Source organism: Argiope bruennichi, chromosome 4, assembly GCF_947563725.1.
Source record: "Argiope bruennichi chromosome 4, qqArgBrue1.1, whole genome shotgun sequence".
Taxonomy (NCBI): domain Eukaryota; kingdom Metazoa; phylum Arthropoda; class Arachnida; order Araneae; family Araneidae; genus Argiope; species Argiope bruennichi.
The window spans coordinates 129,013,231-129,040,577 of NC_079154.1; the positions used below are offsets into that span (position 1 = coordinate 129,013,231).

Genomic DNA, 27,347 nt, shown 5'->3' on the forward strand with positions numbered 1-27,347 from the left:
CGACAAAATATTTTTTTTTCTTTTGTCCGCAATTGTCAGTAGTCACGAAGGAAGAAAAACTGGCATCTGCGGCATAGTATTACTTTTACGCTTCGTTATTAGACATAATGGCAAAAAAAAGAAAGAAAGAAACGTATTAATGTTTTGTCTCTACAGCATCCAATAATACTATCGTCCGTTGCATTTGAGCCCAGGTCGCCCTGCCTAACGTACGTGGCACAAAAATCGAATATGTAACTAATTGTCGAATGGCAACAGTCAAATACAAAACGAAACATCGTAGGAATTTCAGACTGATTCATTCATTGAAAATTTTTACAGCTGTACTGAATCAAACGTTTCGCTTAACTGATTAATGGAGCTGCAAAATGTAATTAGAGGTGTTCTGGAGATAGTTCGCCATGTGACCAAAGAGGACAAAGGAAAGAAAATACAAAAGAAATAAAAAATAGGCTTCAAACAAAAAGTCTATCAAGTAACAAAAATAGGCTTAACAATTGCCGCATAAGTAATCCTGATAAGACTTCAGAATAATTTATGATTTCTCGCCAAGCACGTCAAAATCCTACCAATCGTCCAAAAACTCTCTAAAAGTCTGCAATCCTGGGGGTATACCAAAAATACTAACAAAAGGGTTTTTTTTTAAGTATCAATAAAAAATTTATATTTGGCAAGAAATCGCTCATAACTGTTTCGATTTTGGCGTTGTATATTAATCTTAAGTCTAACCGTAATCGATGGAACTTGCCTATGGAAATTGATGTTCATTTCTGCCAAAATAGTTATGCTTTAAAAAAGCTTTTTGTATTGTCTTAAAATATAAATTTTATTTTCGTACATTTTTTTATTTAATTTCCATAATATTTTAAATTTAATTTAATACACTATCTGAAACATAGTTTTTAAAAACTATAATGGAATTCAAACTCACCATCAAAACATTCAAGCATGTGCTTTTCCAAGTCATTATATCCAAAGTAGAATTTTTTTTCCCGGTTTTACTTCGTAATATGTACATTTTGCAAATTGCAGTAAATTATTTGAATTGAATTCATTTGTTTTAATTGTATTAAATTAGAAGGTGAAATATTTTTTGTAAGAAATGCATCTCATATTAATAATTTAACAGTCTAGGCGAACAAACTGGTCGCCAAGCGTGGCTAGTTAAATATATAAATGTAGCGTTGTGGGAGTTTTGAAAGTGAAAGTTTTAGAAGTGTTTCCGTTGAAATTACGTGTTATCTGCAATTAAGGTAAAGACGGCTTGAGCAAAAATAAAATCGAAATGAATAAAATCAAATAAAAATATTCATGGGTCATTTTGATGGAGATTCACAATAAAAATGAGTCTCTGGCTTACCATTTTACACTTGGAGGTGGATAGCCTTTAATAGTTGTAGTCATAATCAGGCCCAAATCACCTTCGTTGGCTTCCATATCAGATAACTTTTTGATGAACTCCGGTTTCACTGGAATGAAATAATAGTATTTTCACTTTGTTTCCAAATTCTGATAAATGAAAATACAAATTTATGTGATAATAATGTGATCTAAAATTATAAAATTGATGTTTGTAGCAATCAACCTCGACTGAAAAAAATGAGAAACTAAATGTGCGAGTCAAGATCCTAAGATTTTTCAGGCAAAAATATAACAGAATTAAATAGCATTGGAATAGAAACTAGAAAAGAAGAAAACAATTCGCCTACAAGGAATCAAAAACAGATGAAGAAACATTATTGCTTGCCAAAGAATTCTAACGCAAGCGATAGGAAGGGTTCAATTGGTCAAAATAGGGGTGAGAGCCGAGGAGATGTTTACATTTAACAATGAAGTAAACTCGGATTACTCGCGGACTTATGAGACGTAAACACTGCAGATAACTTGTAATACTATCAGAAAAAGATACTAATTCACAATAAAATATTTTTAAGTATTTTTTTTTTCTTTATAGCAAATGACATAAACCTGAATAAATGGAAAATTTCAGTCAAATTTTATAATTCACTTTTTTACAAAATAATAATAATTTTTTGTTAAAATGCTTCGTTTTTTTAATATGTTTTTGAATTTTTTGACAATATTTTGAGAATAACAACGGGGAATAATCGAGAGTTTAATCTATTTAAAACATTTTATTTTCATTTAAGAAATTGCTGTAAATATGGAACATCTTAAAAATATCATAAATATTATTTTTAAATTTAATATTTTTTTAAAATATTATTATTAGAGATTTTTTTACTTAAAATATTATTAATTTAAAAATATATTTTTTTCCACTTGAATTAGCCATGTAAGCATTCAATGACGCAATTTTGAATTAAAATAAAATAATACGTTCAAAAACAACACGACAGTCGCATATACGTGAAAAAAATTGAACTAAAAAATATCTAATAAGCCAAAAATCAAGAATGATGTTCAATTACGGAAATCATTGCACGTCTCACGCCTTAGTGAGATAGAATAATCGAAAAGTTGTAGTCTCAGGATGCTGAAACGAACATTAATTTTATCTTTCATCATAATTAATTTTTAATATAAAGTCTAAAATATCAAGATTGCCTTTGCTAATCTGGATGATCTGTTCATCTTTCTCTATCCTTTCCAATAACAAAATACAAATAAAACAGAGAAATTCCACTTACGAATACCAACGAAGTCGTTCTGAAAAATATCCTTTCATTAAAATAATTCTCGGTCTCCGCAAAACGAAGTTATAATGAAGTTCACATTGCTTGTCTGTAGATTTGTGATTCAACGTCTGCTCTCTTTGCCTCTAGAGGTTGTTTCGGAAATCTTTGCTTTTGTTTGTATAAATAAGTCGTCACTTAGGAACAGAGGCATTTTGCAAAAAGGTAGTCGCTTTTAAATAGCTCACACCCACGCATTGTCTTAGTCACCACAAGACTCGGTCAGGTGTCGCGGAAAGAACCATTCCGTAGGTAGGTATGAATTTATTTGAGAATGAATAGTAGGAAATTGGAAGCTTTCCTCATATTTTGAGGATTTTAATTGCAAAAGAATTATAAATAAAGATTACTGATTCACAGAATATTATACTTCTGACATCCAATGAATCAAATTTTTCTTGCCCAGAATATATGGAATAAATATATAGAAGCTTAAAAACTGAACTCATGTGTAGCCATGCATGTTCAAAATGCATGAATATACTCATGACATGTTCTGTATTTGTCACCAAGCTCAAATCGCAAAACATTACATCTTTCGGATTGCCATTTGTCATGAATACTTCACTGTTTCGTTTATTCTTGCAAGGATCAATGTAAGTGCAAACGAAATTATCTATTTATGAGCAATTTATATACACCTGTTCTAGAAACAAGAAAACAAAATCGAATATGGCGACTTAATTTACGATTTTAGATTAGAAAACTTGTACATTTACATAATCAAGTGATGTACGTTACTAGAACAGTTTTCTTAATTCCAAAAAAAAAAAAAAAATGTTGCAAGAAGGAGACATAAAATTTAAATAAACAAGTCTTGATAGACACTCAAGATTCACGCGGCTTCTCTTTTGATCCTACTCAAAAGCAGGGTTCATTTTGCAACTGTGAGATTGCGGAAAAACTTTTGAAATCTGTTCTGTATCTGGTATAATTTTTACTCGGCTGAATTAGCCATCAAATAAAAATAAATTTAATAATTAATAAAAAAAAGTTTTAAATGTTTTTTTTATTTATTAATGCTCTAGTCGCCTTTGGCGACCAGCTGGTTCTTCAGGAGTAATGTTCTCCAAAATACCTTAGTCTCTTAATAGCTTCTTCAGTAAAATATTTTTAAGCTTCAAATTTTTATAGTTCAATAACTCATAATATTATATAAACATCGCGATATTCAGTACATTCCACAATATACCCCTTTAACTTTCAGTCAGCTCCCGTAAGATTTAAATTTAAATTTGAATTGATAAATTTTCTATAAATACGAAAACTTTATTCTTGGAACCAAGCATAATTTTCTTATACATATACTACATTAAATATAACTAAATATTACAAGAACCATAGTAAACTTAAGTGTAGCACAAATTTTTAAAAACTAATTTATGCAATATTTCAAAGAATTATTCTATAAAATTTTTTCAGATTCATTATAGAATTCGATCTTACCTTTAAAAAGTTTTAAATGCGGTAAATAATATTTTATTTTATTTCAATCAACAAATGTTCTTCTGAAATCAATCATGAAATCTAATTCTTATACAATTCTTCGGTCTTATAAACCATATTCAATAAAATTATTTTGAAAGTCTACCGTTTCAATTCTCTAACATCAAGTCTGACCGCGTTATAAAATTTTGAATGTCATTATTTTAAGATAATCTACAATTACTTTATTTTAAACTATCAGTTTTAAGGAAAGTCCAAGCCCTGAAAGTTTTAAAACCGCACGTTTTTATAGAATAGAGACATTTAATTTTTCATAATTCAGTAAGTTTTAATTGCAAAAGAGTAGAACTTTTTCTTTAAAATGTTAGTGTCTCAAAAATATTTTATTATGACACAGAGATTAGATAAAAATTAGGAATTCGTAATTCATCAGAACCTTTATTGTTCTAAACCACAAAAAATATGATTATTTATTTCATTTTGACTCTCTTTATTAGATATTTTTGCCTATTACTAAAGTTTTAGAAATTAACTGATGGACTCAGATTAGAGTGGATATCCTGTATATATTAAATTTTGTATGCCTTAAATAAAACTGAAACAATAGTACAACCATTTTAAATCATCACAATAAGCTTTTGCTTACATTTTTTTATAGAAAATATCATATTTTATATTTATTCTTTTTTATAAACGCACATGTTGAACATTGCAATTTTATAGGTTTAGTTTGCAGTACGAATTAACTTAATCGTTCAGTTTGAATTTTGCCAGTGTGATGGCAACATGCTGATAAAAACTAATTTTTCTCATGCACTCATAACGTACTCGTGCAGACTAAATTTTGTTTTTCATTGTATGTGAATGAAATTGTTGGAAAACTATTTTTTTTTATAAAGAAAATCAATTTATACAGGTATACAGGTGTAGGTTAAAAGATTGGTATCATTCTAAAGATTATTTCTAAACTTGAAAAATAATATAAAAATCAGTTTTTTTTTGTTTTGTTTTTTTTTGTTTTTTTTATCGGAAGTTATCGTGGAAAAACACCAGAATTTTCCAACATTTTCCCCCTTTCTTTTTTTAATATATTTCCAAATTTATTATTATAATTATTACTGAATCCTCAAATCCTTTTGCACACAGAAATTGATTAATATAAAGTGTTGGTGCTATAAGAAAATTTAATTAAAATCACTGAATTAAGAAATAATTCGATTCTAAAATACTGAAACAATTTTACTGAATAGTCAAGAATTCAGACACGCGCAAAATTTCGTAAATTAAGATTTTGGAAGTAAATAAAAAAAATCAGTAATAAACTCCATATTTACAAATATAAAACAAGTCGACGTTTCAAACGACAGGTATTAAGATTTTTTTTTCTTAAGAGAAAATCATTATTTTCTTACTTTTAACATTGAGATTTCCCGAGCTCGCCTTCAGGCCGTGCTCGTTCCTTATTTCGCACGTGTAAGCTCTAACATCAGCGGCTGTCACTTTCTGAATGGTCAGAGTGTATGAATTGTTCTCCTCTTCTGTCACTTTGATTCGCTGACCATCGATGGTCAACTCTTTGCCGTCCTTCAGCCTGAAAATAAGTGCAAACAAGTTCAGATAACTTAGAATCACAGTATAAAAATTTTGCATTTAAAGGGGCTTAGTAACTAAAAATAGAATAAAGAAATTTTTGAATTTAAAATTACCATAGAATACTCTGAAAACTTCAAACCTATGGGATAAATATTAAATGCAGCATAAAGTCATTTCGACAAGCATTTTAGCACGGGAGACTATTTACTTTATGTTTTTTAACTGTGAATTACCATACAAATACTTTTCTGAAAACTTTGCTACTTACTATTTAGGTAATTTATTTTTAGTTTATTTGTAATTTTGATTATTTAAAACAAACAAAAAATAAACTTTCTATAGTCCTAATTTTTATCCTCACATTCGGAAAATTTTCGAAAGAAAGTTTTTCGGAAGTTACAATACAGTTCATTGCTTATATTAATTTCGATGGATTTAGAAATTCCCCAAATAATCAAAAAGGCAGCCTACTTCATTATGAGTGTCATAACCGAGGCAGGGTGAAATGAAGGTTTCTAATAGCCTTTAAGCAATACAAATCTTTTGGACCTCCTTTATTCCCCCAACTTCACACCACATATAATTTTCATTTATTTTAATTCTCATATAAACACTTTTTTGCAGCAAATTCATTCATTCATTCATGTTCATGATTTGAATAAATCATAATTAAGTTTCAAATTTAAAAGCGATTTAAAACAAATAAATAATGAAAAAACAGGTTTTGAATATAATCTAAATACTATTGAATTACAGAACCGGTCATTTTTTACACAATAAGGCAATATAACGTTTATGGTTTTTAAACGACGTACAACTTATAAAAGACAATTAACAAGGAAAAATATCATAATGTTCTAATATTTAAACGGAATTTGATTTCAATCTGAATTAGCTAAAATTTATGTTTCTTTTAAATTAAATGAAAGCATAAAATCAATGCATTAAGGAAATATCACACACACACACAAAAAAAAAAAATGTGTCTTTCCACGTTTTTCTCATTTACCTATTTGATAATTCGGCCCTGGAGTGGAGATGCAAAATTCTAATATTCCATATAAATAGTTTTAAGAAAGTTTATAATTTGACTGTCAACTCCCTCAGTGAAATCTAGTTTAATGGCATTGTGACATTCAATGTACTAGATCATCTTAATTTCGAAAAGTTAATATTTAAAATTTCTTTTTACAATACAGTTTTGTATCATATAAAAAAAACTGTGATATAAACTTTATAGAGTGATTGTTAAAACCTTTTTTTGTTCAATTCGTTTTTCCAGAAATTTTTACCACTTTGAAAATGATTTTTTTTTTTTCGATTTGTCTTTTACTTAGATGGTTAACAATCATTAATGTGTATTAATAAACATTTGATGAATAGAATTAAGAATAACTTGACAAATACATTAATAAATAAGGAAGTCAATATTTTCTGAATTTTCTCAAAAGTCTTTCTAATTATTGGTAATTTAAAACAGGACTATTTCAGATTATGGTAATGATAAATATTAATAAAATTATGGATGAATCTTATGATATGTATTGATACCAAGTTTAATATAAGATTGAGTTATTATCAAACCAGTATTTTACAGTTTGATTCTTCTGTAGTCACGTCACAACAAAATGTTAAAAATCAAATGAATTTTAATTAAAATATTTCAGATTTTTTTGTAAATTCACAAATATTGGCTTAATAGAATTACAGATTAATTTTTAAAAATATTAATTAGAGAAACAGAAAAAGTGGAAACATTGGACTTTTTCTTAAGAATTATTGAAATTTTTTGAGAATTTTTTTTTCAAAACTAATTTATATGTCCAAAATTGGATCAGATCCATAATTTAAATCTTTCATTATAAGAATTGTTCAAAAAGATTTATTATGCAAATAATTAAAAGCTTAATAAGAATAAAAAATTTTTATTTTTAAAAAAAGTCATTTTTTTAGAAAATTTCAACATTTTTAAACTTTAAATTTCTAAAGATGAAAAATGTTTTTAAATCCCAGTTTCCATAAAATCTGTATTCAATCATGCAAAATAAAATAAATTGGATCTAAATATCAACAAAAAATGATAGAACAAACATGGATACAATATCTTATCTTTGCAATTTACCATTTGATTGTAGGTTTGGGATTTCCATTGATCTCTACATTGAATTTGAGAGTGTCTCCCTCCAAGCCTTCCACGTTCTCCATGCCTTTCGTAAAAGTGGGCGATGCTGCAAGACGTTTAAAACAATATAATGTTTTATTAATCAGGAAATGTGTTTTATATTAAAGAAATGAGTTTTATTAATCAGGAAATGTGTTTTATATTAAAGAAATGAGTTTCATTAATCAGGAAATGTGTTTTATATTAAAGAAATGAGTTTTATTAATCAAGAAATGAGTTTTATTAATCAAGAAATGAGTTTTATTAATCAAGAAATGTGTTTTATATTAAAGAAATGAGTTTCATTAATCAGGAAATGTGTTTTATATTAAAGAAATGAGTTTTATTAATTAGGAAATGTGTTTTATATTAAGGAAATGTGATTTATTATTTAGGAAATGTGTTTATATTAAGGAAATGTAATTTACTATGTCATAAGGAAATGCGTTTTATCATACCACATCTATAGCTAACCGAAGTAAAGTTAAATTCTATAAATGACAAGGAAAAATTAAAAATATTTATTTATATAAGATACTTTTACAATGACACATATTTTATAATGTTTCATAAAAGATAACTTGTGAATTTTGAATCGGTGAAAATTATGTATCATACAATGGTTCATATGTTTTAACGCTTAAAAATTTATTTTTAAAATCAATTTTGAATAATTAAATATATATATATATATATATATATATATATATATATATATATATATATATATATATATATATATATATATATATATCTTATTTGAAATAGGGAAAGTGTTGTGTGAAAAGGGGAATCTATGTTTTGAAAATAAAAATAAAATTCAAAATAATTATTGAAATTACTTTTCTTTATTTTCAACATTATTTTATATTTTAACAAACAGTGTAAGAATAATCAAATAATTTATCTTTTTGCACAGAAGCAAAAAGTTTTGCTCATAAAATATTTTTGTTTTACTAGATTACCAATGCGAAAACAAAATGCTTTAAAAAAAATTAAAAAATCAAAAAAGAATAAATAAATAAAAAATAAAATAAAATCATATTGTATAAGGTGTGGAAATGAAATATAAGAAAAATCACAATGGTTTTATATATATATATATATATTTATATATGAAATGTGCCCATTTTTTTTCACATCAAAAATATTGTGTATGTTTTCATTTTATATTTCTGTCACATCTCTTGCATAATTATAAAATTCCTCTCTGTAACGTGATCACATCGGATGTTGCTCATATCATTTGATTTACATTTGCTGTCTAAACTTTCTTATTACATGATCTCTATCTTACAGTAAAGAAAGTATAAAAGGGATAGTTTAACTAGACAAAAGGCGAGACTCACAGACATCAATCATTGTGGTGAACATGTTAAAAATCTTGACATTAGTTCAAACAGTTCTGGAAATCTGATCACTTAATCTATCAAATATATTTTTTCAGTGGTAATAAAGGTCTAATGACCCAACATTATCCACCAAAAGTCAAGTAAAATAGTCCAAGAGTGACACAAGGAAAACCATGTCGTTTTTTTATGCACCTTAATATTGCTATTAGGAGACAGACTGAAAAGCAATATTAGTGTCTGTTTTTATTATAAATTGTATATGTCTGAACTATCGATATTTCCGTGTAGATACCGTAATATTGCTATTGCGAGATAGAGGGAAAAGCAATATTAGTGTCTGTTATTGTTATAAATTATATATGTCTGAACTATCAATATTTCCGCATAGATAACCTAATATTGCTATTGCGAGACAGAGGGAAAAGCAATATTGGTGTCTGTTATAATTATAAATTATATATGTCTGAACTATAGATATTTCGGTATAGATACCGTAATATTGCTATTAGAAGACAGCGTGAAAATTAATATTATTGTCTGTTATTTTTATAAATTATATATGTCTGAAGTATAGACATTTCCGTATAGATACCGTAATATTTATATTAGGAGACAGAGTAAAAAGAAATATTAGTGTCTGTTATTATTATAAATTACATATGTCTAAATTATAGATATTTCAGTTAAATAGCAATTTTATATGAAAAAATAATTAATCAAAAAATTAATACGATAAGAGATATAATGGTTTTAAAAATTTAAATAGGAGTTAAATGACAGCAAATATCTATTTTGGTTCCATATAAATACGTATTTTTGACCACTTTTAAAATAGCAATTCCTTATGTGGATATTTAACAAAAGATCTTTTTTACCTTTGACTACAACATTGCTGAATTCCGCCTGGTTTCCGAGGTCATTGGTGATAACACACGAATAACTGCCGGAATCTGTAGGTTTGCAATTGGCGATCTCCAAAGACTGTTTTCCTGCTTTGCCTACGATTTTGACTCTGTCACCATTCACGAGGGGTTTTCCATCTTTGTACCTATACGATCCAGATAAAAATTAATTAATTATGCAGGTATTCTAAACAGCATATATCAGTGAAAAATTTTATCAAAAAGAGAAAGGGAAATTCAAAATAATTGCCCTGACAAATAATTATACTTTTCTTATAAAAATGAAAAATAATTAAAAAAAAATAAACACAACAGAGTAAAATACTAACTGTTCTGTTTGCTTTATATGACTATCCTTGGTTATATGGATAATAACTAAATAGTAGTCCTTTTCACTATCATTAGAAGTATTCTCCGCAGAGAATTCTTCACGTGACAATGAGCCAAGTTGCATGCAAAGGAAATGTTAAGAATTTTCAACATATGTCATGAAATAAATAGTGAAAAATGTAAATGGTTACATGCAGAACTATATAGTTAGCACATTTTCCGTAATTAAATTAGCCTTCCATTGAATGCACACTTTGCACAAACAGTACACTTCCGAGTATCCGGCTTTCGTACTATTCAGCCTAGTTTTCTTTTATTTAATTAAATGAGGAAGGCAGCTGATATCTGTTTGTATAAGTGGAGGAACATTGCATCGCGGAAGAGAGTTAAAATGTAGAAGCAGTCATCTATTAAGGACTTTTTTTTAAAAACTAAAAACTGTAAGTTTTGACTCTTATCTTAGGGTTACCTTTTCATATCTGTCTACTCATTTATCAGTGAAAAATAAAATCAGTTTGAGTCAATTTTCTTAAGTATTAGACCTAAGATTTACATTAATGTTTGGTTTATGCTACCTGCATTTCAGTTAGGGATTACAGAATTTATTTTTAAATGTGAACTGCTTATATCCTTTAACTTTTTCTCTAATAAATTCCTGAAACGTACTGTGCAATATATTAACATATATAAACTACGCACAAAGCTTTCTCTTTTAACTCGACACATTACCGGCAACTGCTTCTATGATTCACCCGGACCACGGCCACTTTCGCATATGTTCTGCGTGGCTTGAGATAAATGGAGGGCTTAGTACATAATAAGAAATGAGAAAATACGTATTTATCAGTGAGTTTGGGTATAAGAACTTTGTCTTCTGGTTTTGGTGCACAAGGAAATGAGTTCACAGAGTTCCTGCTTATCCGGCTGTTTTGTTACCCGGCCTGCCTTTCCGCAACATTAGGCCGGATACTCGAGAGTGAAATATACATCCTATAAGACAGTGGTGATAAGCGACGATGTTGAAGATGCACACAGTGAATGCAGGGTGGCATCAACGACGGCGAATATGCCTACCCGTGTATGACTATCAAGTGTTAGAAAAAACACGTAACTGAATGAAACATTAAGTTCCTATCTGTTCAAATTGTTCCTTTGTTTATCATAGCCAAATACAATCACCCTGAGAAGTGCGATTTTTCAAGAATTCAATGACAAATAGTCACGTAAAAATGCTAATTCCAGTTGACGCATAGTTTTAAAAGACTTCGTAACGACGTATATCAAAAGATCCAGAACAGTTTTGGAATTTATAACCAATCTGCGCGTTCATTGAAATGAAAAGAAACAGTGACATTGGCAACAAGTTTTCTATTACTTAAACAGCTCATGAAGTGAAGATCTCACACGGATGAGACATGAACTAGATTCCCCGCGTCCTAGAGGCGCTCAGTTTGAATTCGGTTGGTTAAATTTTACTTCCTAAATGAATAAAACCGTATATTTTACGTCATTTAAAATTCTTCCAAATTAAATTTTAAAAACCTTTTTAAATAATTATTTATTGCGACTATCATATGTAAAGCCTTTCCTTCAAAAAGCAATAATATATAAAGTGATATTTTACTGGATTCATTTTAGAGTTTAGGAAGGTGAAAAATATAATTATTGGTTTCTTTTTATTTCTAAAGATTAATCTGTGACTTTTTGTTACTTTTTATAAATTTTATTTAATAATAATAAATAATATTGCATTATTCAACATTGCGCCCAAAATTACTGAATTATTAAAAAAATTGATTTTTACATAGTAAGCTTTGATAACTTTCAATATCACTGGGGAAATGATGTCTGCATACAGAAAAAAAAATGAATTAAATTTCTCATAAGAACTTAAGAAAAGCCAGTTATAAACATTTTGCAGATTATTATTAATTCAATATTTCATTTCTTAAAAGTTTTTGTTTAAAAAAAACATTGCATATCATTGTAATAAATGCAATATACAAGAATTATAAATTAGGCATTAGTGAAATCAAACAAAGACCGCCCATTACCATTTGACCTCTGGGGCAGGATTTCCATCTATTTCAACTTCAAATTTGAGAAGCTCATCGGCCATGACGGACATGTCCTTCAGTCCTTTCAAAAAGGATGGAGCAGCTAACCAAAGAAAAAAGAAAGACATAAGTAAAAAAAATAATCTTCTAAATAATGTTATACAAGCATTTTAATTTTGTTAAGTCTTCATTATGAATCTAATTATCAACCTAATTCAAAGAAATAATAGTCAGAATTTTGATTTTGATTTTTTTTTTTAAATGCAGTCAGAATTTTGATTTGAATTTTTAAAAAAAGTGTTCCTTTCAAAATTAAAAAAATTATTATTTTTACTGTATGGTAAGAAATGTAAATTATTAAACGTCTATATTTCATTAAAAAAAATTGATTTCGAGTTCTCCTTCCGACATATAGTTTGGTTTTGTGTGTTTCTGAAATCCCATTAAAAAAGTCAGAAACCGATTATAATAAATACAATAATTGTCACAAATAATTGCCATTTTTAGTCTGAATATATTTTAGTATCTTTTAAATCAGATATTTCACTATAAAACTCTAACTTGACTTGTAATTCGACTAGTAACTTTTTTAGCATTAAATTTTGGCTATCAAGCTACCGCCGAGGTAAAGTAAACAAACAAATAAAACCAAAAATAACACCAACATAAGCACATAATGATTCTCAAGTTTTGCAAATTTTGCATTTATGAAATTTGCTGTTTTTTGACCTGGCATTTCAATTTACAGTTATAGTAAAAAGTAAAGAGTAAACTGCATTACAGTAAATGGTAATTTCTTTTGCTTAATTAAAGCCTTCTTTCATGAGTTGTGTTTCCACAATTGTGTTCCAATTACACTTGAATATACAGTTATGTTAGAAAACAAGACAGAAAAAAAAAAAGGATTTCAGCAAACAATATAATAATGTAAAAAAAAAAACGCTATTTTTTAATACACTTAAACGAGGTGCTATCAGTTACGGAAAGAAAGTATATATTTTAACCAATTACATGTTGCAATAAATATAAAATAATTTAGGATAAAATTTTCACATGCTCTATGAAATAGATACCCATTTTAACTAGATTATAACGGAGATTTCTCATTACAATTTTTATAGCAATCTGATGGGTTTATAGAAAATGTATTCATTTTGTAATTTAAAAAATGTACTCATTAAAGTCATATTTGCATGAGATGTTTGAAATTTTCTTGGCTGTTTTTAGCCTGTTTAAAAAAATATTTCAATAAAACAAATGATACATTAAAAAACTTACGTTACATGAATCGGAAGCAGTCATCTATTTGATTTCAATAGAAACAAAACAAATTTCTCAAATCTACGATCGCTTTATCGAAATCCTCCCACGTTCTTGTTGAATTTAGCTCAAATACATAACGTAATTATTTATAAAAACTGTGATAGATACAACGGAGTGATGTAATTTACAGAAAGTATATTATGAGAATCATGATTCTGATTTTCATGATTCAGAATTATGATAGTCTAATTCTCCTGAGTAGATCTCTTGAATCACATATACATTGGGTCAACTGGTATGGTATACAACAATTTCCATCCAGCTCAATTAATACAATTTAATCTAATAAATCGAAATGACAAATTGTAATAGCTCTTCTGATAGTATCGTTAAGGATTGCCAAGTAGCCAAAATGCATGGCGCACTTCACGATGCAAATATCCTGCTATGGAGAAGGATTGCAGTTTTCTCATTAATGAAATGTCGCCATAGAAGGCGCTGCACCAATGCTAAATACATGGCTCTACTCTATTTTTCATGAAAATTAGAAAATAGCTTAGTTGTCATAATACACCAAAAAACAGATCATTCTAGTTACTTCTACCAATATGCTGGTTACTGTGTCTCAAGGAGCCATACGCTCATGTTTGCTGTTATTAAAGATCCACTACTAAACCATCCAGTTGTTATTAAAGAATGTAGTATTACTTTCTGGGTGGCATGAAGATGTTCAGAAGTTTAAATTCGCAGTTACAAGGCTTGATCTATTCATCCAAATAAAAATTTGTTTCATTTTCTCCCCATTAATTTTCTAATATTTATGTCAATTCAAGCAAGAAATGGCACTACGAAAGTCAAGCATTTATTATAAACTATGGTTATAAATGCTTTCATGCATCCTATATAGATTGATTAGAAGAATGCTTCTTAAAATTTTCCCTTAATTTCTGCTATGTAAGAACTATCTTACAAACCATACTGGTTTGATGAATTTTTACATTCTGGCATGAACCAGTACTTGTCCATATGTCATCAAACACTAAAGTAGCTGTTTTGGTAAATGTCTTTTCTTGCACCAGGTACGAACATTTAATGATCCAGTTTCTTTAAAATTTCTTTCGTATCTTTCAATTTCTTACTATTTATGGCACACTTCGAAAAACCTACCGGGATGTTACTTTTTTGCTGTGAACGTGACAAAATATGAGATAGGACAAAAGTATAATTTTTTTTTCAGTTATTCAAGTAAATTATTCACGAATATTTAAAACTGTTTTTTGGTGTGAACGTGACAAAATATGAAAAAGGACAAAGTATAATTTTTTCAGTTATTTAAGTAAATCATTCACCCGAATATTTAAGACTGTTAATACGCATTCATAATATTAAGTTTGCTTAACTGTTTCATAAATATTAAGAATAACTATGTGGCATTTTTGACAAAAAACCCTGAAAGTGCTCCATCACTGCTGATTTATTTTTATTGAATAATTGTAAAGTACAATCAAAAAAGCCTAAAAAATTTTTTTGGTTTCACAGATATGCAGACATCCTAGAATATTCGCGATTGTACAATATTGAAAAATATTATACAACATCATTATGTTCATTTGAGTTATTACTATTCAGAAGAAATGCTTTAAAAATACGAAGCCATCTGTTATTTAAAGAGAATTTCTTCTCGGTCTGAACGGAAATCTCAAAGAACGAAATGGACTCACAGTGAACAGTGAGGTTGCAGGTGGATTCTGCCTCTCCCATCTCGTTGGCCGCTTTGACGCTGTACTTGCCGCCGTCATCTTTCTTCACATTTTTGATGACCAACGTAAAAGTCTCGTCGTCGGCAAACAGGAAGCGGATTCGGCCTCCCGTCGACACCTCCTTCCCCCCGTGGAACCTATGAGAGAAGTACTCATAATTAGGGACAAATTGAATGATATACCTGGTGTTGCTTGGGATTAAAATGCTTTCATATATAAAATTTTTATGCAAAAATTAGTCATATAAAAATATTATAGCATGGTAAATTCTTTTATCGCCTGAAATGTTTACTAATAAAAAAAAGTCAGTCGAGGTAAGCGATTTTTAAAAACCACCGATAGCCAATTTTCTTCATAAGTTGTTAAAGTTTGTTATACTACTACTATAAAATTTCTTCAGAACATACGAAAAGTTGTCTTCTTTTGAGCGATTGACTTATCTTTAAGCTTGGTTAAATCACCACATTAAAACTAATAAAAGCATTGCCTAAAGACGTAATACAATGAAAGATATTTTTTAAATAATGGCAAAATAATGAATGGTGTAAAAAAAGCAAAATTTCGATTAATTTCCAATAAACTGAATATTTAATTAATTTTTGTCTTTTAAATTTTGGCAATATTCTTTCTCTTGCCTTATAACATAAGTGTGTAAATTTTGGTGAAATTTGTCCCAATTGCGTTGTAGATGTAAAATATACCTATATTGCCATAATGACTTTTATTTATATTAAAATAATATACAAACTTTCGCCTAGCTATCTGGAGCTTTCTGTACTTAAGGTGTGGACCGAAATGACATTTATTGTTAGGGCATTTAATGGCACAAGGCTTATCAGGGACAAACTAGATCTAATACATGCTTAATATAATAACTTTACTTAGAAGATAAAACGTAAAAATCCATTACCATGTCTCAATATCTAGAGATTAGCCATTAAAGAAATCTATGAACTGCGTACCACATATTCTATTCGTTCAAAGTGCAACAAAGGATAATTAAAATCCAAATATTCTTTGTTTGCTACAAAAATGTGTGTTTTGCAAGTTTGTCAGAGCAAGATAAACTTCCAAATAAATAAGCATTCTCACGTTTTAAATAAAAGCAGGAAAGGCTCAGAAAACCACAAACACAAAATTTCATCTGCATGAAATTATATCCTGAGGAAATAATTACATGTGGATATTTAAAAACTCACTCATGGCTTTTATTCGTCTTTGAGATGTTCAAAAATAAAAATTATGTTTTATGAATAGAAAAGAAGCAAATGAATCTTATTGAAATTGAGTAATAAATCCCTCGTCTAAGCAATATTTCTATTGATACCGATTTCTCCGTCAGTGAGAGAATTTAGGCAAGTTAAGAAAAAAAAAAAAAGACTCACCAGGTTACTTTCGGTTTCGGGTATCCCGTGATTTTGAGTTCCAACATCGCCGATCCGCCTTCGGTCGCTTCAGCATCCGAAAGATGGGCCTTGATCGAAGGCGCTTCCACTTGTCTGATCACGCCTAAAACAAACCGTGATTAGTGGCGTATCATCACAGAATAAAACAAAGACTAACGCTATGAAGAACTGAGATTAGGACTGATGTTCAACACTAATCACTCACGCTACTATTTTTTTCATGTAACTTTGGTATTGATATGATGATGTAATTAATTTTTATTGTTGCATCCATTTAATAAAATGATTATTTATATATTTTTGGTAAGTTTACCTACTGTGCTGATTACGGATAATTTTTTAATTTTTATGAATTGTGGTATTGATATTTTTTTTTCATTTTGGTAAATTATTACGTTCTAAAATTCTTTTAATTAAAAAAAAGATTTTATTATATAAAAAATGTAATTGTTGTTTTACAAAAATTTACTTTTGATGTAATCTGTTTTTAAAAAGTTAGCTTTAATCAGAATTTTTTCCTTTAATTTTGAACTAATTAAAAAAAAAAACTATTGAAAACAGCCGACATTTTGTCGTTTCCAAAATGATATTTACTAAGATTTCAAACTCTTATCTCCTGTGAGAATATTTCTGAGATCAAGTGTTCGTTATAACTTAAATAGACAAAATTATTGCTTTGTTTACATTTGAGACACAATCTGAAGTCTGAGTACATCTGAATATGTCCTTCCAGACACTCGTGAGATAAGAAAAATTCTTTAGAAAAAAAGTAACTATTTTAAATTTTGGTAGACTCCCCCCCCCCCTTCCTATCATGCAGCTACATAGGAAACTTTATGATTCCTCCCTTCTGAGAAATTCTCAAGAATTCGTACTCATGCAGAACAAGTTCTTAATTTGTGGTAAAAAATATAGGCTCTTGAAAACTTCATGACTATCCTTGCTTCAGTCTTGGACCACAGTGCCCTTGAAACAAAATCAGGCTTCAGAAATGCACTGCTTCCCAATTTCGAAACAGATCCGCCAAGCATTGATATGAGTTGAGTGCGCTTTAAATATGATGTTCATAGACCAGATCCGTTTCTACACATCCAGCGATCATATAGGGCAATACAAAGAATGAGAAGATAAACTGTTGTATAATGAGAAGAGAAACTTACTCAATTTATCACGACAGTTAAACTCTCATGATTAAGTTATATATCATCTGTAGGGACAATCAGAAGAAATTAATTACTACTTTCTTAATTTTTTTATAAGGGAAAAAAAAGACACTGGACTCTTAAAATGAAAATCATTCCTCCACAGCACTGTTCTGTCCGATATATATGAGGATAACCGCAGATAATGATACAAATACTGTGACACGAGCAAAATAATCCGCCTTCCATTACGTATGAGCAAGAGGTAGATCTAATTTACCTGGCACACCATCATTATAGTAAGGAAGATAGAAGCTGCTTACTGAGATGGGCAGCTTTTCATTCGCGTGTTTATAGTGCCGTAATGAGGCACCGCGTTCAAATTAATTGGCGAGAAACAGAAATTGAGTAATCAACATTTGCACACAGTGATGGATTGTCTCACCTTGCACTGTGAGTTCGGCGCTGCAAGCAATCTTGCTGCCCGAGCTAGTGCTAGCGACGCATGTATAGAGGCCGGCGTCTTCCGGGGTGACGTGCTGGAACATGAGGGCGAGGCTGTCCTCCTCCTCGTTGAAGATCACCTGGAAGCGTTCATTGGCTTCGAAATACTCGCCGTTCTTAAACCTGCCCGGAAGAACAAGAAAAGTTGAGCAGAAGAAATAAACATGTGATACCAAATTGGCATTTCAATTACATTTATTCCGAATTTTGAAATAAGAAAAAGAAACTGATTTGGTAGAAAATAAAATAACATGAACCATTCTCGACAAATGGGAAATTTCTTTAGAAATGAATTTTGAATTGTAAGGAAAATACAAAGCGAACATTTGAAATTCATATACCATTACACATATCGTTTAAGATTTAAATTCGTCCCCTGGAAGTTTAGAACGTTATAGATTCCTTGGAAAAGCCTTTTGTTTAGAATATAGACTATATTATAATCTCTGACAAAAATTATGTTATAATGTATACTATATTTTTTGATAGAGAGAATGTTTCATTTGACTCCAAAAAGACAGAGTTCGAAGAAGATTAATGCGAGTAGTCTTCCAAAAATTTCTCACGTACTCTTTAATAAAATTGTTATCACCCGACACAAAAATGTAAACAACAGATAATTTCACGAATGCTCGGATTTTTATTTTCAATTATGAGAGTTGTGCATTGAATAATGTAGTAAAGAGAAACGGCACTTGTGTATTAACTGCATATCATGGATGCGTAATGATTACGAAAGATCGATCTTTTGAGTGAATCTAGCATGTTATCTTGGCAATATATGTAGAGGGGAATGGTTAATCGCTGATTAATATACAGATAACAGAAAACCTAGTATGCAATTTACATGCCTTTTTCTCAAATGATTGAAATCAAAGTTTGACACAAAATTATGGTTTTAAGCTTAAGATCATATGCAGAATTTTATTAATTTAAGTCATTGAAGCTTTGAGTTACATGAATGATGAGAGTACGGATAGACAGACAATCAATTCCCAGACAGATTTGGTTTTTAAATATGATTTGACTCCGCATGATAGATGCCAAACCTATGAATCAAATTTAATCAACCAAGCATTTTATGTTTTGTAATTATCGCATTCACTTTGCTCGGACAGCCGAAAATACAGATTACCTCTGAATAGATTTTATTCAAAAAATTGGCAGGAATCTGCAAATTTGGGGTAAAAATAATTTATCAAATTTTATCTCTCTAGCCAAAAGCAATTTTGAGTTATCGTGTTCAGAAGAAGACAGATAGACATAATTCCAAAAATATGTTTTTCGGGATTCAGGGTGGTCTGAAACATGAAAATTCTTCAAAATCTTTCATCCGAATTTTGGACGAATGACAATATTTCCCCTTTGCTTATTTTGAAAGCGCTAAAGCGAAAAGAAAAAAGTGAGAATTATATTACACAAATTAATGCTATCCAAAATTTTCAAAAAGGATTCATTAAAAGCAAGAAGTCAACTGGAAAAGTTATGTTCGCAAAGAATTGTTGAGAACAAATGTTCGATTGGATAGAGGTTCTTTAACGCAACATTGATAAGAGAAACATAGTTGGAAAGAGCAATGGCAATCTTGAAAAGCATCTAGCGCAATCCCGTGACACTGTCAAATTTTTCACTAATGATGGTTAAAGTTAAATTAAGCAGAATTTATCACGAATCTGGGCAATTAATTTAAAAGTAATTTCATGAGAGCTAAAAGCAAAATGGTAGAAAATTTCCGAGCATATTTTAGTAACTTACCATCTAAATTTGGGTGTTTTAGGCCGAGGTGTGGGTTCTCTTTCTACTTCTTCTAACTCCAAACCTTTGAACACGTCTTTGTGCTCTGAAACATATAAAAAAAGACAGTTTTACATAAGGAAGTATGTCGCTGATAATAAAAGCCTCAAAGCTAAACGGCTGCCAGAAAGGCTGCCCGGGTAAAGGAAGCTAATCTTTTTAAGACGACTGAAAAATTATGACAACTCTAGTTTGAAATTCATGACACACACACACAAAATCGAATATTAGTATCTAAATTCCAGCTCATACACCAGGAACATACTGACGATAATTGAACTAAATCATAAGAGCGCATCCCAATGGTGCAAAATGCTTTACAATATTGTTATACTAGCATGGTAGTGTGCAGTATTCAGAATATCAAATATCATCCTAAAAAGATAACGCTCAATTATCTTTGTGTTAACTAAGATCACACAACTTTCCACACAATATCGATTGAGTTGTCATCATTTCCAATTGTCACATCCACTTACTGACGACGCTCAGGTTTCCGACGGTCTTATCTTCTCCCTCTATGTTAGTGGCGATGATAGTGTAGGTACCAGCGTCTTTGGCCACCACGTGTTCGAGGATGAGTTCGAATACCTCCTTACTCTCGTACACCACACGCACGCGGTCGTCGAGCTTCAGCTGTTTGCCATCTTTTAAACTGAGAAAGATAAAATTCAGAATAATTAGGACACAGTCGTTAACAAATCCAATAAAGGTTATTGAAAATATTTGCTTTTAATCAACAGCATAATCAGGGATGGGACGCAAATGACTAGCGGGGCACTCAAATAAAATTACACTCTGCACTTCAAATGTGCTTTATTTTTTGATATGCTTAGTGTCCTCCTAAAACGTTGTTAGCTAATTTTACGCATTATTATAATTCCAAAGAGATACAGAAACAACTTGGTGTTTATTTACATCTTTAGAAACAATTTAGTTTGCAAATAAGCCATATTTTGCAATTCATTTAAAATGGTTTATTTCAACCATTCAATTCAACAGAATTATCTATTCCTTGTTGGTCTCGCCAAGTAGAATGTGATTGAATTTAACTTTGAAGACGAAAGCTCGGTAGCAGCAGCGAAGACAGAAAATAACAGTAAATCAGTACTAGGCATTAATTTTATTTATTTTTTTAAGTCTGAAGTACATTAACACTGCCTAAGACAGATCGATTAGAGTCCCATTGAACCCCAGAGATGTTTCCAGATCTAGATTTTAATTTAAAAATAAATAAGCGGAGGATTCTTTACTAACAATTTGACTTCCGGCTCAGGATTTCCTCTAACCACCAATTCGAATCGGACGCTTGTTCCTTCCAGAAGCTGAGTCTCTTTGTTCAGCTTCACCTTGAAAACGGGGGCATGAGGTAGCACCGTGCCACCGGGGGTGGTAGGACGAGAATCTTCCTTCGGTAGACCTAGAAGAGCTGTAACAAAAGAGCAACTGTTATAAAAACAAATTGTTTTATTATTGTAGGGTAACTTAAATTTATTTACATCAAGTAATGTCACAAAGAGCAGCGTCTGAAAAAGTTTCCGCCCAGAAACAACATTAAAGATAAAGAATCATTTGGAATGAAATGGATCACTTAATATATTTGCTTAGTTTCTGCTTTTAAAGAAACCAGAAAGGGTGTGTGTCTTTCTGACCGAAAATATTATAATATATTTAACATTTATACAGAAAACTGCATTCTGTCATGATTTAATCAAATTTTATTTGAAAGAATCTCGACAATCTTTCCTCTCCAAGTTTTCACGCCACTTGAGATTTCGTTTCCGCCTCAACAGATTTTAGACCTTAAGTCGATTAAAGTTTAGAATCCGCAATGCTCGAAACCAAAACTTCTATGATGTCACCGTGTCTTTAAAAATGAGGGAATATTTCGTTAAAAAAAATCTACATATTTTTTCCTTGTTATGAATTTTATGAAATCAGCGTAAAGAAACAAGATCTGTGATTATTAATCAATTAAAAATTGTATTATTGTTATTTTTAAAACAAAGTTTGATGGCATCATTATTATAATTCTTAAAGAAATGGTGATAAAGTTTCACCTACTGGATTGTAGGATTTGAAGCTTGAGATCCATTCCTCTGCAAATTTAATGCTATTACTGAAGCACATTAATTCAGTCGCTGCGGGTAGAGATATTGATGGGGAGCCACCAGTTTGAGGAGAGGAAATCTGATTCAGGTACCGTTTCGATCATTTTATTACGGTTTGAAATTATGAATCCAAAAACTGTTTCCCGAAATCCTTGTGTTTCGTATTATTAGTGTCTTTTGTTATAAAAGTAAAGACTAGATCTCCTCCGCATCTGCTTAATATACTTCAAGCAACTGGAATATTATTGTAGTTATCATTAGTTAAGGATTCCAATTCTCATCAATTTTAGGACTTTATAGACAAGAAACCGTTTTGAAATACAATCGTCAATATTGTGTGGGTGTCACAAATATCTACTAGTGGTGTTTGCAGTCAACTTACAGAGCTTGAGATTGAGTGGCGCGCTGCAAGACGCCTGCCCCTTGGAGCTGGTGGCGACGACAGTGTAGAGCCCTCCGTCGTCTGGACAAGCATCCTTGAGAGTGAGGGTGTGCTTCTGACCCACGGAGGAAGTTTCCAGACGCTCGGACTTTTCTATCTTCTGGTTATCTCGGAGCCAGGTGACGCTGGGCACCGGACTGCCCTCCGTCTCGCATTCAAGGACAGCGGTCTCGCCCACTGCAAATGAGTCAATGATCAGCAAATACAAGACAATCCAATAGAATAAGAAAGGATACAATACGTATTCCTTAAATTCTCCAGGTTATAGTAAAAAAAATGGCCTTATTCAAAACAATAAAATAAATAAGAATTTAAAACATTCAAACTGAGCGAAGATACATTTGCAATCGGAAGAGGTTTAAACGATAGTTTCTGTGTTGAAGAAGCTAAAAACAAAATGAGCAACAAGCTCTTCTTTTGTTTCAAGAAAAACAAAGAAAATGTATCGAGAATTGTTAAAACAAATGTATAATTTACTTCTTTTAATAATTAGTTTTCTTTTTCAACTGCAATGTATTTGACAAAATACAAACCATAGACACTAGTGTTATGTTCATGTATGAGAAAAGATAGTACAAAAAATAATGAGAGAAATAAAATGGTGATAAAAAACCATAAATTTGAACGAGTTTAATTATCGGTAATGTCAAGAAGGGAGATAGGCCAATAACTAATGAAGTCACAATATGGTATTATTTTTCTGCAGGTAAAAATGGTTAAGAAAAACAATTCGACATCAAAAATTCCTTAATATTAATTTTAAAAAAATTTCTAAACGTTTTTTTTTAATTAACGACAGTTTCATGATAATTAATTAACATCTTGCGCTATTAATCAGTATATGCTTTTGGATCTCAGTAAATAACAATAAAAGCATACATTGCAAAACATTTTTGCTTTATCTACCGTCTTCCTTTCTTCTTGATCATTTTTACATTAGTTCTAAGACATTATATTTTGATGATAAATTATCGATCAAAATGTAGAGCTGATCTAAAATAGTTTTGTTATATATTTTTTTAAATATATTAGAGAACTATAAATCGAAATTCTTGTCTTCATTTTAAAATCTAAAGAAAATGTTAAAAGAAATATATATGATCATATTTCTAAATAATACAACCAATAATACATAAATTAATAACAAATAAAATAATATATAATGCCACCGTAAAATGCTATGAATGTAGGAAGAAAATATCATTTTTTTTTCAGACATAATTGCAATCTAAAATGCAAAAAGCATGCTAAAAAGCATTGCCAGCATGAGGCAGCCATCAATGAACACATTGAAGCGTACAAAATTTGAAAAGAGTTCATTAGAGTTGAAAATAATCATAGGTAAATATTGTAAAGGCATCAGAATTTTATATACTTTTTTTAAATTTTATGATAAGAACAGATTGAGCGATAGCACCTTGATAATTTCATAAAAAATGATAAAAGCAGAAAATAGTATAAAATAAATAATTTCGAATGTTAATATAAGAAATTCTTTAGCAAACTTATTTTAAATAAAAATCTGATTGTGAACAAAAAAAAAAAAAAAAAAAAAAAAAACGAGATTTGAGTATGTTAATATTAGCTCGTCGTGCTCTAACATTTATAACCAATTTTTTAGTCAAGAAACAATAGACACAATTAAGTCATAAATTCCATCATTTCAAAATTTTATATTTAGTGAAATTTTATTTGTTCATTTTTTTCAGCTCATTACAAATAGAATTCCGCTGATTTCATTAATCATTTTCGAAGTTTGTTCAATTATATTAGGCAGTAATCATTATACACAACTCCTTAAAATTATGTCTATTAATATCTGCCTTAGTCCTCTCTTGTAAATGATGAAATTTTTCGATTAAAACAGAAATATATATGTTTACTATGCATTCAATTGGTGCGTTTTAATAATTTTTACAAAAAATTCAAAAGTCTAAAACTTATATTTTTAAAGAAATATAGATATATTTAGAAATATATTTTAGAAATATAGAAAATAGAAATATTTTTAAAAATAATTCTTCAGCGAGAACTGTAATATTGCTTAAAATTAACAATTTTTTTTAAAAATGCCAAATACTAGCCATTACATAAATGGTACTAATTAACTTTATTTGTAGAAAAATATTCAAATATAAATTTCAGAAAGTAATACACACAGCTAAATCTTTAACATATACTGCCAGACGATTAAAAACGCGCGTTTTGATTAGCATTTAATCGAAATATAAGGACAACCCAGCTGAAAGTGAGACCGTGATTATAATGGTGCAATTCCATGCGGTAGAATTTAAAGAGTTTTCTGAGAAATGATACAGCATTCATAGTTCAACAGCTTAACACCGCACCTCCATTTCTAGAATTCATGTGGCTCTCATATGGTTTGGTATACATTTAGATTGGCTTTATTAAAAATAGGAGAAAAAAATTGGCTCGGCGTAACCGTGGTACGTTTGTTCAGAACATGGTTAAAATTCTTAGCCCATCGGAAGTTCTCAGTAACATGACATACATTCCGTGTCATACATATTGAAGATTAATTCTAATAGCATCTTCTGCCGACCAAAATCAAATTGTTGCGCCACATTTTTTTTTTTTTTTTTTGGTGAATCCGCGGCACGATAGTACTTGGTTTCCTGTTTCAACTTTTCTCTAACTGCTTTATACCAAATTTTTTCCTGGTACATTAGAAACAACTAGTTGGAATAACGCCGCTAGAGCCACGGTCTCCTTTTCATTTGAGGGTTCCTTATAATAAATCTTATTTTCAGGAATCTGGCAATCATTCACTTAATATGTTGCAATCTAATGCAGGCTGTGTTGAAAGAAAACGAAAATACTTACGGTTGCATGTTACTCCTCGGAGAGTCTTAGAAAAACGGGGCTTATCCATTGGATCGAAATCTAGAAAGCAGGCAAGCAAGCATTAATTTCAAAAGCTAAGCAAGAGCACAGCAACGTTGAGGGTTGCAAAAAACATCAATTCATACATTAAAACACAAACGAACATCAATAACATATTAGGATAAAACGCAACATAATACAGTAAGAAAAACTATTTAAATTGTTGATAATCCATTAAATAATTACAGTTTTTAGGCAACACAAAAAAATCTACTTAAAACCTCCAAAAAAAGAAAAAAGAGTGAGTTATTATGCAAGTAGCCATGATCATTTTGCACACTGATTTTTTTAATTGCATTATCTCAGGAAAAATATTCATGAAATTAAAAAAAACTAATAAATCAATTAGTTAAAATAATTTACAATATATTCATGTTGAAATTCTCAATAATACCATAATATATTTTTATGTTTTCTGTCACAATGCTTTAGTTTTTCCCATCAATAGTAACATTACTTTCTTTGGTAAAGCAGTAATTTGTGATTTGAAAAAAATATATAATTGAAAATAAACCTTGAATGTTTTTGTAATCATTCCGTGTGCCGAATGTGTGCAGCATCTTTAAAGATTTTTTCTTTAATGAAATAAAAGAACATAAAACTAAATTACAAAAGTAGGGAAAAGTAGGGAAAAAATAGAATTGCTTGATTATTTTTATGTCCTCGGATCCAAATTATGCATATAGAAAGTATTACAATAATAACAAAAATATTTCGATTCCCAGATAAAGCAGCCAAAATCCAATAAAAAATGATGCTCGTGTATGCATGTACGAACAATATTACTTGAGCTTAAAAATGTTAAATTTAGAGTACATTGAAAGAAATATGATTTAATACATGTATTTTTGCTATTTTTATCATTCAAAAATGGTACGCTGTCGCAGGACTAGTAAAGAGAAAAAATATGTTGGAAAAATTGACTGTGACGAATTTTCGAATTACCGCAGTGGTATCCGGTCACGAAGCCGAGACTTTACCGCCAGGCCCCATGGAATCGTCCAAATGCGACATATATATATATATATATATATATATATATATATATATATATATATATATATATATATATATATATATACACAAGTATTTTCTTATAACAGTATAGATTTACATGAATTTATAAACTTTGAAAAGTAATATTATGTAGAAATATTAAGTGGAAAAAAATGAATTGCATATTTTCACAATACGGCGAGTGTCAGTTAAAATTTTGAAGTTTAATGGAAAAAAAATCGAGAACAGCCATTGAATGACAAGATGCAAAATTTGGCACAGATTTACAATGCTGGTGTCAAAAAAAAAACCGTGCCCATTCTTTAAATCTCGATTTTATATCTCTACTTTCATATGCTCTTGAATGATATTATTCATATACAAAGTGACGAACAAGCGAAAATACACTCTAAAAGTCGATAATTTGGATCAAAATTTGATTTCACTGATTGCATTGGAAATATAAATTCCATTTATAACAGATTGCA

The 27,347-nt window shown here is 29.8% G+C and overlaps 1 protein-coding gene across 3 annotated transcripts in view; it reads right to left on the reverse strand.

Moving 5' to 3' along the window:
* LOC129966881 (obscurin-like) overlaps window positions 1–27,347 on the reverse strand; it is a 291,121-nt gene that overhangs the window by 91,136 nt on the left and 172,638 nt on the right. For all 3 annotated transcript variants that reach the window (XM_056081489.1, XM_056081487.1, XM_056081488.1), the window contains 13 exons: window positions 25,804–25,863; window positions 22,900–23,136; window positions 21,664–21,835; window positions 20,886–21,061; window positions 20,368–20,452; window positions 18,554–18,735; window positions 16,946–17,069; window positions 15,522–15,697; window positions 12,535–12,640; window positions 10,124–10,296; window positions 7,858–7,963; window positions 5,555–5,733; window positions 1,361–1,469 (listed from right to left, as the gene is read on the reverse strand). In XM_056081489.1, coding sequence (XP_055937464.1) covers window positions 1,361–1,469; window positions 5,555–5,733; window positions 7,858–7,963; window positions 10,124–10,296; window positions 12,535–12,640; window positions 15,522–15,697; window positions 16,946–17,069; window positions 18,554–18,735; window positions 20,368–20,452; window positions 20,886–21,061; window positions 21,664–21,835; window positions 22,900–23,136; window positions 25,804–25,863 — 1,885 coding nt within the window. The remainder of the gene's footprint in view (window positions 1–1,360; window positions 1,470–5,554; window positions 5,734–7,857; window positions 7,964–10,123; window positions 10,297–12,534; window positions 12,641–15,521; window positions 15,698–16,945; window positions 17,070–18,553; window positions 18,736–20,367; window positions 20,453–20,885; window positions 21,062–21,663; window positions 21,836–22,899; window positions 23,137–25,803; window positions 25,864–27,347) is intronic.